Source organism: Heloderma suspectum, chromosome 2, assembly GCF_057233095.1.
Source record: "Heloderma suspectum isolate Gila_16-S chromosome 2, 16-S_ref, whole genome shotgun sequence".
Lineage (NCBI taxonomy): Eukaryota > Metazoa > Chordata > Lepidosauria > Squamata > Helodermatidae > Heloderma > Heloderma suspectum.
Window position 1 is genome coordinate 102,656,962 of NC_139459.1, and position 13,892 is coordinate 102,670,853.

A 13,892-nucleotide genomic window follows, 5' to 3' on the forward strand; every position below is an offset into this window, starting at 1 on the left:
GAGGGGTCTGTAATAAGCAGACTTAGTCAACAGCAATGAAAGTGATGGAGTTGAGACTGAGCACAGTTGTGTAGCTAGTGCTCATGTAGCTCAGGGTCTGGAGCCTCAGGGTCTGCAGTCAAGAGTGCCTGCTCCTATTATGTTGCCTAATGTTTTGAAGATGCAACCGCTGTAGCAGTCAAGAAGTAACCGAGGAGGAAGGTGAGGGCCTCATCCATTTGAGTATCCCCAGTAGGGCTGGGGATGGGCTCCCCATCAAAATGGTTTAATTGGGCTTTGCATCTAATGGCAAATCATGGATTAATTAACCATTAACGATTTCCTGGGCATGAGCAGGATTGAGCAAGCAAGCACGCTGCCTCCGGTGTGCTCCTCACTTTTGCTTTAATTTTTTAACCTATGATTGCCCTTATTGTAGGTTGCTTGCTCTTGTGATATCCGTGCCCAGGCACACTCGTTTGTTTAGGGGTTAAACAGCCCAAAATTAACCTATGATTATTGTAGGTTGTAAAATGAAAGCTGAAGTGAGGAGCGCACCAGAAGCAGCACACTTGTTCCTACTCATGCTGGACAATTTGTGGGTTAATTAACCCATGATTTGCTGTTATGTGCAAACTGGGTCACTGCCTAGCTCTAGAGGATTCCAAACATTGCTCTGGAGAGGCACAGAACCCATATGTGAATCAGTTTCTTAAGTTTAACATAACAAACATCCACCTCCCTTCTCATATTAGCCATTTATGGAAACTATTCCTGGGAAAGTAATATATGAGTCATCCCTGGGCTTCGGGAAAACAAAGTTAGATGCTTTCGTTAGACTTATGGAATAAATGTGCACATCAGAAGCAGTGACCTCCTCCTTCAAACTGCCTTTAGGTCTCTGGGCGGGGGCGGGGGGGGCACACACAAGTACTGTCTGTCTTGATCCTTTTTTGGTCTTCTCTCAGTTGAAGAAAAAGCACATGGAAGCTATAGGGAGGTAAGGTGAAGTCTTGGGAAGATTTCAGTTCCCCTCTCCAGTGGTGCCACACATTGCTTTTAAAATTGGACCCTTCACCCATCATGCAACTTCAATCAATTCAAGCTTTTATGGAAGAACACACAAAAAGCACCATTTTCTTTTTAACTAGTTGGTTGGGATTGATGGTCTGTGGTCTGCACTCACAAATGATTGAATACATTATTTCAGACCTAGTCAAATGAATGAATTCGGATTAAAAATCGGACAGAAAGATATCTATCATTTGTTTTATTTGAGCTCCAAACAAGACTTCACTTCAACTTTGCATTACAATTAATTGCAAGAGCAGAGAGGCCACATGTAATAAATACTCCGCTATACTTTATATTTAGATTAATAAAACTATTTTAAGAAGAAACACAGTAAATATAAATAACATCCATTTGGCATTTTAAAAGGATCTTTGCTGTAAGTGATATGGGGTGATTCTGAATACTTGTGTTTCAACTGCCAATAACTGACTTGATTAATTTCTCACACAGGTAAGGGATGGTAGACTTTTCAAAACATTCATCAGGGGATTTGTTAGTCAGCACTAGCAACATATGCAACCGTCTTGTGGCATCTTAAAAGACAGATTTATTGTCATAGCTCTTGCAAGCAACTTAGGCACAGTAAATCTATTAGTCTTTAAGGCAGGGGATAGGCATGATATCCTGGTGCCTGCCAAACGTTTTTGACTACCCCCCCCCCCCGATCATTTGCTATACTGGCTGGGACTTATGGGAATTGTCCTCCGAAGCATCCGGAGGGCACCAGTTTGCCTGACCCTACTTTAAGGTATCCTAAGACTTTGTTGCGTTGTTTCAAAACATCACGAAGCACTAGACCGCCTTTCTTTCCCTAGTGAAGTATGTGGCACTGTAAACATTTCACCGGTTCCAAGAGATGAGTGAGAAACCGCCACCAAATCGCAGCGTGGACAGGGAGAGATGGGGGTGTAGACGTATATCGTTTATGCAGGCAGAACGCCTCCGGAAGCTGGACCGCTTCAAGTTCTTGCGGAGTCGCTCGGCTCTCTCATAAATCGGATCAACCAGCCCCACAGAGCGGGACTGTCCGGCGAGAGATCGAGCGCGCCACCCAAAGGGCTGCACTGACAGCTCAGATCGAGCCCTGTTTGCAACGGGCAGCGGAGCGCTCCAGTCCGAGGCGGAGCTGGGAGAGGAAGAGACAAGCGGATTTAGAAGGCGGCGGAAGTTCCTCCCGCGACGGGGATCAGCTGCGGGTGGCCTGTGAGGAGCGCTGCCGAGCCGTGGCGGGCATTAGACCCCAGCGGGGTCCTCCTCGAAGCGGGGAAGAGACACTGCTGGGGGCGGGGCAGCCACGCCGGGCAGCGACTCCACGTGGCGGCGAGCGCGGGCGGGATCAACGCGCGCAATTGCACGACGGCGGGAGCCGCTTTCGGGCCCGTCATGATGCTCTCGATGCTGAAGGAGCACCTGCCGCCGCCGCTCTGCGCGCCAGCCCGCGTCGCTTCCCGCTCGGCCCCGTTGTGCCGCTTCCCCGCCTGCAAGGAGCACGCCGCCGCCTCTCTTTCCGGCGGCAAGGGCGGCAGCGCGTGCGGCGGCAGAGAGCCGGCCGCCGGGTGGATCAGGGCGCAAGGAGGCGGTGGCGGCAGAGGCGGGAAGAGCAGGATCCCGCCGGCGGCGGCCAGAGGCGGCGGCGGCCGCTTGAAGCGCTTCCTGCGCCGGAGGAAGCTGCCGTTGTGAAACATGTCCTGCGAGGCCGGGTGGAGGCGCCAGTAGTTGCCTTTGCCCGGGCTGCCGGGCTCGCGGGGCACCTTGACGAAGCAGTCGTTGAGCGAGAGGTTGTGGCGGATGGAGTTCTGCCAGGCGGGGAAGCGCTGGCGGTAGTAAGCGAAGCGCCCGCGGATGAAGGCGCAGATCCCGCTCAGCGGCAGCTTTTGCTGCGGGCTCTGCAGGATGGCCATGGTGATCAGGGCGATGTACGAGTAGGGCGGCTTGGCCAGCCCCTCCTCGGTCGCGGCGGCGGCTCCTGCCCCGGCAAGGACCGGCTGCCCGGCCTCTGCTTCGGCTTCGCTCGCGCTGCCGCGGCTCTCGGGCTCCTCCTGCCGGCGGAGGGATCCTCGACCGCCTTCGCCCAAGATGTCGACCTCTTCCTCTTCGTCGCCTTCCTCCCCATCCGAACCTCGGGCTCGGAGCTGGCCGGAAGCCGCCTCCTCGGCGGGCAGGCTCATAGGGAAAGGGGGCCACGAGGCGAGGGAAGAGAGCAGGAGGAGCTGCTGCAGCCGCCGGCAATTCCGCTTCTCCCCTCTTCTCGCACTGGCCTGTCTTTTATTACCGTGTGCGCCCCCCTCCCAAAGGTGGAGGGGGTCACATTCTCCTGCAGACCATTGGCTGCAAACGTAGTGGGCAAGCCGCGATCGTGGGGTGGGGATGCGCAACTGCTTGGGGAAATTATACACTTGGGAAAGGTATGTCAAAGCAAAGCACACAGTTTTTTTTTTTTTTAAACTTTTTTTTAAGTGAAGTTCTGAACTTTCCTTAAAACAAGAGATATATAGCAATAGGCGGCTGGGAGCACGGATGTGGGAAAGTGCCTCACGGTTAACGGCGAAACATGTACAGACTTGTGCCTCTCTTCCAAAACTTGAATGACACAAGTGACCTGGTCCAGCTGCCATACACAACAGGTCTCCCATAACTGGTGGTTGCTGAGGTGCATTCCCTTTCCGATCGGAAGAGCATCCAGCCAGGTCACTTGGGCTAGAATGAGAATGGTATGAGATGTAGATGTAGATGTGTAGCTGCCACAGCAATGCAAACAGAAGATGGCATAAGGCACAATTCCAGGCATGTTTAGGCCTACAACTCCCAGCGTTCCCCAGCCAGCCATCGTAGTGGGGTGTGCTGGGAATTGTAGGACTTTTTTGTCTAAACATGCATAGGATTACACCGCATAGTTTAAGTCCTGTACATCTTATGTTACCCGAATCAGGGCAGAGAATATTCTTGCGCAGTGGGGTTTGTAATCCCAAGTCAACATTTGAGCTTGTTTTCCAGTCCTTCAAAAAAGAAAGAAGGGCTATCAAAATAGTTGAGGGTGAGACAGTGGGGAAAGGCACCTTTACAGCTACTAGTATGAATGAACACCAGCAAGCACTGGCAGTTTCAAGAAAAGGCAAGCTGAATAGGCACCCACCACTCAATTGGATGATTAAATAGGGCTTATTCTTGGTGTGGGGAAAAAAAGTTACCTGGGAAAATATCCTAACTATAAAAGGAGGAAGAAAACGATGGAAAATACTTGAATATAACAGCCACGTTGTGTTTTATAGTAGTTTATTTTTTCAAGTCTTGCAAATAGGGACAGCGCCTTACAAACAAAATACAACAATAAAGGAAATAATCTATTTCTACTGTCAAAAACGTGCGTTAGGAAGCAACTCCTTATAAATCCTTCACACAACGTTATTCTTCCTCCGGCCGACATTATTTTAATGTCCACCTAGACCAAAATATTAAAATAAAAAGCAGCCTAAATGAGAAAGGCACATTTGGTATACAACAGTATAACCAAGGTCACCACCTCAATTGCTCACCATACAATGCTAAACCTAATCCTCCGTAAGTGGAATTTAGCCGCCCATCGCCCAAAAGGGGCTAGATGCAGAAAGGATAGCACCATATCTTGGCTATCCGATTTGCCTCCGAGCGAGGGAGGTAATAATAACACGCGAATACTAGAGGTGTAGAGAAAATAAACCAGCAGAAACTGACCAGTTTCGTCCCTCTGTTATTTCTGTCGCGTACTTCTACCAAGTTGTGTTTTTGTTTTTAAGTAAGAAGGAAAAAGGAACTACATTCTATTCCTATGTACAATTTAGGGAAATCGGGATCAAGTGAAATTAATTTGGTGATCGTTTACATATCAGTATATTATCACAAATCCTACCATATGTAGGACCCAGCCTTCTACCGGATGTCTGTTTAACTCGATGAGAGTAGAATTAAGTCATTTTCATTTTCATGCAGCTATTAATCCGTATTAAGCTGTATGAAAGGAATTTCTTTATAAAGTGTCGTGTCACCGCACTTGTGTTTCGTGCTGTTACAGAAGGCCACTGTTGTAAAATCTATACATTTTTCTATTTAACGCCTCTCCCACCATACCATTTTCGTTTTAGACAAACCTCAGTCTACTGAGTTTTAGAAAATATCTCATGCCCGGACAGCCATTTATCTTCAAGGAACATATTTAAGATTTTACTCTATGACTGATTAAACTGTGCTGTTACTTCTTGATTTCGTTTTTCAAGAACAAGTACGTTTAACAAGATTTTTTTTTTTTAAGGAATCCTTGTCCAAGGATTTTTTAATGCTTCAAAACATAGGAACCACCAACCGATTCCATTAAAATATATTGCTCACGTAAAACCAAAATAACTGTATCAACAACTATCACCGAATATATTTACATATGTAGTTTTGTAACGTTAGTAACATTAGAATATTGCGCATACACCTTTCCCCCTCTTTTTGAAATATTTACAATCTGCTGGTGGCACAATTGTATATATGTTTACTCACTGGTCCCACTGTATTCAACGGGGATACTGTGTTTAGGACTGCAACCTAAGAACAGTTCTATAACTGTTATATGAAGCTATGTAATAAACGTTTGTGATGCACTATGTGTGTGTGTGTGTGGGGGGGAAGCCAACGTAACTCCGTTTATTACGTCGATTTTGCTGTTTTCACGGAACCCGTAACTGGAATGGTACATTTTTCACGCAACGGCCCCCCTCCCGCCCGTCTCCATTATCGCCCCCGCGCTGCGTCCCCTCTCACAGTCCTGTTTCTCTCCCACTCAACATTTTTGGCGGTCACCGCAGAATTCCTCCATATTCTTCAAGCAGCATCTTTCTCTTCTCACCTATCGCCCAGCGCAGACGATGCGCGCAGTCATATTTGCCCGTCTATTCCCTCTTACCTTTGCCGCTCGCCTGTCCTTCCCTTCCTCTGTTATCCGTCTCGCCCGCCGTCTAAACGTATATCGTGACAGTAACCTATATTTATGTTATCCATTGCGTGGGTTGCCTGGATGGCGTCACAATGTCAGTGATGATGACGATGATGATACAATAATAATAATGCTGGAGGAGGTCACCGGCAGGATCTAAAACACCTCGGCAGGAAGCCGGTTCAGAACTACTGACAATGTGGGAATCTTTGCCTCGCAGAAATATATTTTCCAAAGATTTGAAATCATAGCAAAGCTTTCACTGGTCATCTGAATACTTTTGTGGGTGCTCACGTGCTCGGTTTCAATAACCGTAATACAGCGCGAGGGTTGCTGGGTGGGGCCGTTTTATAAACTATGTAACGCGGCGCACGGCCGGGTTTTCTATTCAGTGGCGTTCAGGACAACTACGGATACAAGTTCACATCAAAAAATCACTTTGCTATTATTCCATGGGCCTTTTGTGATTTAAAAGCAATTGCAGAGGCCGCAATTCATGTATGTTAGGCTGCAATCCTATATCCGCTCACCTGGGAGCAAGTCCCATTGAACTCAATGGGGCTTAGCTGTTTACTTCTGCGTAGACATGTATAGGATTGCATCTTTCGGCTTGCCTTGAAATGTTGGGACTTACAAAGCGCTCCACTTTGCATCGAACGTAGCTATTACTAAGATAAGTACATTATGAATAATATTCTACAGGAGTTTACTGGGTGAGAGAGCCAGCTTGGCTACCGCTAGTTCAGCGCCACTTGGGAGCGCTTACTGAAATGTAAACCAAGCCAGCGATTTTAAAGACACCCCGATGACGAACGATGGAATAACTCCGTTCGCCCTTGCCGTCAAAATGGCGTCAGGGGAGCTGGAGAAGGCCGCGTAACAGTCGCGGACCTGGTGATTAGGGATTTATTTATTTCTTATCGCCAATATAAGGAATCGCATTGTGGTGGGAGGCAGCTGAAGTGGCTCCCTGGCTGAGGGCGGCTGCTGGTGGCTACGACAGTCCGACATTCTAGTGGGGCCCTGCGGGGGCTGCTGTTCCACCCCTCTGGCGGCCTTTCCTCCTCCTCCCCTGAAAGTTTGCCTTTCAAGCCTGAGCGCTATATACCAAGAGAGGGGAGAGAACTCTTGACTGGAAGGAAATGGCGGGAAATAATCTCTCTAGGCCAGCCTTGCCCAACCTGGTGCCCTCCAGATATTTTGGACAACTCCAGCATTCTTACCCATTAACCATGCTGGTTGGGGCTGATGGGAGTTGAAGTCTAAAACCCAGGCTGGGGAAGGCTGCTCTAGATGGCCAATTACTTTTCTCTGAAGTTGAAGTGAAAAGCTTTCCTGCCATGTATGGACTGGCCAGGCCCTCACCTCCTACATGGTTTGTTTTCTTTTAATGCAGGGCTCATATTTACATCTTTAAAGGAATGCAAGATAAATGTCTTAGTTTTTTAAACCAACAAAAATATGGCAAGTCTAGGAGGAATCTATATTTAATACTATAGCTTCATTACTCCATTAAAAGCATCTTTCAGCTTTACAAATACATTAGAAACTTCTGAGCTTAATTTGCATTAGGGGCTCAACCCCAGCATTTGTTTGCCAAGCCTAGAACAGAGGACATAAGGATAGATGGAAGTGCTCCAGGGCAGGTGCAGAATACATATCCATAGTCACTGGGTGGTTATGAAGGGATCCATCACATATGGCAGGGGAGATGGAGTTTCCAGATTAGAGTGTGGTATGTCCAGACTAGCTCTTTTTCACGAAAAACTGATCAGGCATTCTGGGTATATTTACACTTTATCTGTGGGTATTACAGTATGTAAGAAGGGTGGTAGCATTTTATTTATTTGTTTATTTATTTCTATACCACCCAATAGCCAAAGCTCTCTGGGCAGTTCACAAAAATTGGCATGCAAGAGTGAGAGAGATGGTTTAGCTTAAAAAATACAATTGGCATAGGAACTATACCATTAACAATTCCAGCTAGGGTTTAGATGACAATTTTAGTGAGAAATAGAATAGTCTAGAATAGAAGTAGTGGGCTCTCCCACACTGGAGGCATTCAAGACGAGGCTGGACAGCCATCTGTCAGGGATGCTCTGACTTGGATTCCTGCATTGAGCAGGGGGTTGGACTCGATGGCCTTGTAGGCCCCTTCCAACCCTACTATTCTATGATTATATGATTCTAACTATTAATAACGAAAAAAACATAATTAGCTTCAAAATAGATTCAGATATTTATGAAGGCTATATTGTTTCCTCAGTTGTGGTCCTACTGTGATCAGGTGTCACTCACACCCCATCCTGATGCAGACCCTTCTGTGCCAGAGTCCTGGGACAGCACAATGATAATGGGGAGGACCTTTTCCTTGGCCCATATTGGGAAGCAACCATGGAGGAAACTGATGACAGAGTAATGGGAGGTTCCAAATGCCTCTGCCACTCTAGAACTACCTAACACTGTCCCACCTCCCACTTCTTGATCCTGGTTCTGGTAATAACAATGGCGGTGCCCACCAATGGAAGAGACTTGAGAGGCCTCTTTCCCTTCCTGGCACCTAGAACTTTAGTGCATCAGGAAAACTCAGAAACCTTAGAGAAAAAAGCATTTCTAGGGTTCCTAACACCTTAGCCCAGTGTTCCAGGGAGGCCTCCCAGAGACATCTGTTCTTTGTTGCTCATGGGGTTGCCACTGCCAGGTCAGATAAATGGGAAGGGGATGGCAGGGGAAATGGTACTTGATTTGGATTTCAGCTGAGCAAATTGGTTTTCCCAACTGCTCCTTCCTCCCAAATGTCAGTAATGTCAGTAACATCACTAACGTCAAGGGACGATACTTCTGTTTATTTGCCAACAACCTCAGGTACCATGACTCCTCCCTGGAAATCCCCTCAGTTCTGTGTTCATCTCATCTTTGCCACCATGGCAGTCCCAGATGCAGCAGAGACATACTAGCCTTGCTGGAGTGCATGTGTCAGAAGCAGAGTCCTGCCTCTTTAATTGTGAAATGATATCCTCCAGGGAGGTGGGCCTGGTCACACACCTCCCTGTAGTATGCATTCCAGCCCTTAGTAGATTCTTAGTGATTCTAAGTGGACAAAGAAGAAAAAGAACTGAACATCGGTTATTCTGCAGTCTCCAAGTCTGCTTTTCATTTGAAAAAAATAACAAAAACCTGTTCAGGGAAATATACCACATCTGACACCTGTTTACAATGTCTAATTTGGCGCATAGAACAGCACACTACAGTAAGTAGATGGAGGGAGCAATCCTATGGCCCTTAGACACTGTCTAGAGAGCCGTAGGATATGCTGTTTTCTGGGAACCGGCCTTGGATCCTGCACTCTGAGGTCGGTTCCCGGAAAACCGACCTTCCCTCATGTCTGTGCTGCCTCGGAGCAACTGAAAAGGGGCATTCCAGGGCGGGGAGAGCAGAGCTGTGTGTACAACACATCCAATGTGTCGTATAGCAGCCTCCTCTCCTGTTCGCCCCCCTTCAGCTAGACAGCCTAAAATGGCTGTCTAGTGGAGAATAGCAGGGCAGGAGAGGCGTGGCGGGAACAATCCCTCCCCCCCGTGCCTCTCCTGCCTTGCTTTGGATAGGCGGTCGCCTCCAAGTTCGGAGGCAGCCACCTATCTTGATAGAATTGTGCCCTAAGTCTTGATGCTGGATTGTCACTGTCTGCTCGTCCCTAGTAGTGACTTGCCAAGCTCTGCAGCCCATTTACAGTTGGGAGAGCCGTATAGACATTCCACATGCTTATCTGCTGCCCCACCCCAAGTGCAGTGGGGCTCCTCCATGGTGGGCTTAAATCATGAACAGGAGACACACTCTGCCAAGTCCTTGGGGGAAAGAAATTGCCATAACTGGAAAGGGATCAAGTGGATTTGTGGTACAGCCAGGTAAGTTTTCTTCGGGTTGTCCAGTAGATTGATTTTTTTCTTCTTAACATCTAATCTGATCACTGTATTTGCTGTGGCTGGGACAGAAGCTTCCTTCTGGTTAGCTAAGTGAGCCAACGTTCTTTCCATCTGTGTAGTGTAACTTATCTCATCTGCCTGATCTATATGGATTATTTATTACTATTCCATTATGAAGGCAGGCACCTTGGGCATAGTGTAAGCTCCTGTTCTTTGCCTTGTGGTATACAATATAATTAAGAAACATGGTTCATTGGTAAAGAGGCTGCTGTGCAATATGGACAGGTTAGAGGAAGGAGGATCCTGCTTTAAGACAGGAAGACCACCTATTCTTTGGGTTCCTTCTAGCTTCACGACACTCGATTAGGACAACTGATAACTTCTTATTCTTTTTTTAACCATTATACTCATTAGGACTTAAGTCACAATTATTTCTTTTTAGTTACTAACCTTCCAATAAGATAATCAGTATAAAGAAGCAGTAGACTCGGGTAACTTGAGTTAATATGAATTAGATTGTGCATATATGCAAACTCTTCCCTTAATACTTCACACTATAACTACTATATTATTTAAACATACATTCCAATGCTAAAGAACCAGTTTAATAACTGCATTTAATGAAGTAAAATAAAGTGTGCCAACTGCAGAGAAATCCAAATTTAACAGCTGTGTGAAAGCAGAAAACAAGTCCAGGGTTTGAAAAAAATCCATTTGTTTAAAAAAAATGCAGTGTTGAAAAGAGTTTATCTTCAGGTGACATCAACCATTTTCCCCTCTCTTTGTCACAGTTGCTATAAAGACATCTTTAAGGATCTCTTTATCCAGGTTCCTACCTATGGACAGGACAAAATGAAAAGGAAAACGTTCTTAATGCATTATGATATTTTGCATTATTAGGACGAACCTACTGTATGTTACCTATGTTTTTAAAGACAACAAATGTTTAGCACAATGGACTAACTAGGTACCCCTCAAGTTTGACAGGGAAGGGATACAGGGCAAGGATCATAGCAAGAAAGCAGCCTGGCTCCATACCTGATTTGTTGCATTTATTTTTCTACCCTACCTCAATGCAAAGAGGAAGGCTAGGCCTTAGACCTCATCCTGCCTTTTGTTCTGAGCATGGTGGAGTCAGCTGCTTGGATGAACAGCTGTACCCATAAAGTAGGGCACAAAACTCTCCCCATCTCCTCTCCAATAGCCTTTCATTCAAGTTGGGCAGGGCCTGTTTTGAAAACCCCATCTTCCTGCTTGTACAGCAGCAACATCTGGGGTGTACCCAAACTCTTACCAAACAACACAGAAGCAGCTCTTTCATGCTCTGTCATCTTCCTATCTGGGAAGTTCCTTGGAACCACCTCATCTACAGACTCCGAGGAACTCCTCAGAGCAGAGGTGCTGAACTTTTTCAGCCTGAGGGCTAAATTCAATTTCAGAGGAGCTGGGGTGAGGGTGGAGGCTGAAGGCAAAAGGGGCAGGTCAGAAATTAGCAAAAATACCAGCATGCTTTAGCTTAAAGCTCTTCCTGCCAGTAACTAAGCCATAGCAGAGACATTTTAACCTTTTAGAATGGAGAAAAAATCTGCACAAAAGCCAGGAAACCACCAAATGCTTGGTGATTGGGGGAAAAGGGAGTAGGGATGGCGGAGAATTTCTCCCCGAATCTCCGGGAGGCCGAATGCCAACGCATTCGGCCCCCCGAAATTGGCGGTGAAATTCTCCGCCCCCCCCCCCCCCCCCGGGGATGGGGCTTACCTTTGGCGAATGTCCCTCCCGGCTGCCGCCGCCGCCGCCATTACAAAATCAAGTAAAAAAAACCCCAAAACCCCGTGATAGGCTACGTAACGATTAACGTAGCCTATCACGGCTAGATTTCCAAAGTCAGCCGTGATAGGCTACGTAAATCATTACGTAGCCTATCACGGGTGACTTAAAAAAAAAAATAAAAGCGCGTATGCAAATGGCGGCGCCCTATGGGCGCCGCCATTTGCGTTCCTTATTTGGTCCCGGTAGTCTACGTAAAGATTTATGTAGACTACGGCGAAAATAAGGGCAACGCTATTTGCGTTGCCCTTATTTTCGCCGTAGTCTACGTAAATCTTTACGTAGACTACCGGGACCAAATAAGGAACGCAAATGGCGGCGCCCATAGGGCGCCGCCATTTGCATACGCACTCTTTTTTTTCCCAAAGTCACCCGTGATAGGCTACGTAACGATTTATGTAGCCTATCACGGCTGACTTTGGAAATCTAGCCGTGATAGGCTATGTTAATCGTTACGTAGCCTATCACGTCCCCCCCCCTTTTTCTTTCGCGGCCGGGGAGACAGGGCGCTTCTCCCAGGCCTGAATTTCGGCCGGGCGAGGCGGGGCGCCTCCCCCCCCGGCCTGAATTTCGGGGGGAGAAGCGAAGCGCCTCCCCCCCACTGCGAAGCAAGCTGTGGGACAAGGTAAGTCCCTTTCATACATCCCTAAAAGGGAGTGAGAACAGGGGAAGGAGGCATGGCCATCTGGGGAATCCCAGAGAGCTGGACTGGGACCCGAGGCAGGCCATATTTGGCACCCAGGACTGAGGTTTTGTACCCCTGCCATAGAGACGGAAGCAGGAGTGGCTTGCCTTGGACTGGAGTAAGCGAAACCTCTCCCCCAAGCTAGGGTGAGATGCCTCCACCTAAATGATGGTGACTACAGTGACTGGCTCCCTGGGATTACCTCACTTAATAGGAGGAAGCCTGCTCAATCAGTGCAGCTACTTTGCAGTGAAAATTAACTTGCTATTGTTCAGGTGTGTCATCAAATCTCAGACCCAAACTACTTGTGAACAGTGACAGACCTGAGTCTTTAGGTGCAGGGCTGCCCCAATCACTTATAAAGTGGAGTGGGGGTTGAATTTAAGCAGAAAAGATGCAGGTGGCTGAGGAGCACAGAACCCTCCCCCTCACTCGCTGCCTACCTCCATGCAGCCCTTTCCTCCATGTGCTTTTCTCTAAATCAGGGTTACTTCCAGTATTAGAACCCCAGCGAGGGGAAACTGATGCCAGGTACAACGTGTGTGGAGGTAAGTCACAAACAGTATCCCGTTTGAGTTCAGTATCCTTTGTCCATGTGCTCTTTTTGCTTTTTTAACTGGACCCCAATTCCCTGCCTTATATGTGACTGGGGAAGACACCACATTTAAAGACACAGTTTTGCCAACATATTATGTATCTTGGGCAACAGAGAGTTAAGAATGAATTGCCAGCCCTCATAATCCATACATAAACTGCAACATCAACGTATACAGATAAAGTATTTGTGTTATGGTGGCAAACCGATATTTGACTGAATGTGATTGTGTACTAATCTTACTCTTCAATTATTTACATAAAGAATACACATATGCAGAACTGTTAAAAAGAAAAAAAGACTTACATGCCAATAAAAGGTTAACAGCACTATTATGACACCATAACAACTTCGTAGAAACAGAATACATCTCAGAAATATTATCCCAGATTTTTAGGAGATATTCCACACTATCATATCAAAAACCATTTCATTGATTATGTTCTTTGTAGGATTCGTGATTTTATACAACTGGCATATGAAATGCATATATCCTCCTTACCTATTAAAACCAATCTATTTGTTCGTTCATCCTCTTTCCATCGGACAGTGGTTTCCTCTAGATCATACAGCTCATGAACACCTTGAACTATCACCTGATAAGGTTTGTCTTTAATAGACACAAGCCCCTGATTAGAAAGAATATAAATTAACAACTTGAAAATGAAAGTATCTATACATTTGACTTGTGATAAGGCTATGTAGGCTATACAAAAATAATACAACATATTCTGGTGTTCTATTTCTTAATTACTTAAAAAAAGTCTTGGAAAGGCTAAAGTTGGAGTGGGCAACTGCAGTAGGTCATGGGACCATTTTTGCCCCCTGCGGGCACTGATTTTTTAAAAAAAATTA

The 13,892-nt window shown here is 46.5% G+C and overlaps 2 protein-coding genes across 6 annotated transcripts in view; both read right to left on the minus strand.

Moving 5' to 3' along the window:
• Positions 1-1,241: 1,241 nt before the first annotated feature.
• On the minus strand, positions 1,242-3,288 carry LOC146352563 (uncharacterized). Its single transcript, XM_084834379.1, has one exon. It carries the CDS (start codon positions 3,219-3,221, stop codon positions 2,205-2,207), a length of 1,017 nt encoding a protein of 338 aa, XP_084690505.1. The 5' UTR covers positions 3,222-3,288; the 3' UTR covers positions 1,242-2,204.
• Positions 3,289-10,519: 7,231 nt separating this feature from the next.
• Positions 10,520-13,892, minus strand: part of LOC146352564 (zinc-regulated GTPase metalloprotein activator 1A-like) — a 34,573-nt gene continuing 31,200 nt past the window's right edge. For all 5 annotated transcript variants that reach the window (XM_084834386.1, XM_084834387.1, XM_084834383.1 and 2 more), the window contains exons 15-16: positions 13,540-13,666; positions 10,520-10,766 (exon numbers count right to left, since the gene is read on the minus strand). In XM_084834386.1, coding sequence (XP_084690512.1) covers positions 10,693-10,766; positions 13,540-13,666 — 201 coding nt within the window. In that variant the 3' untranslated portion in view covers positions 10,520-10,692. The remainder of the gene's footprint in view (positions 10,767-13,539; positions 13,667-13,892) is intronic.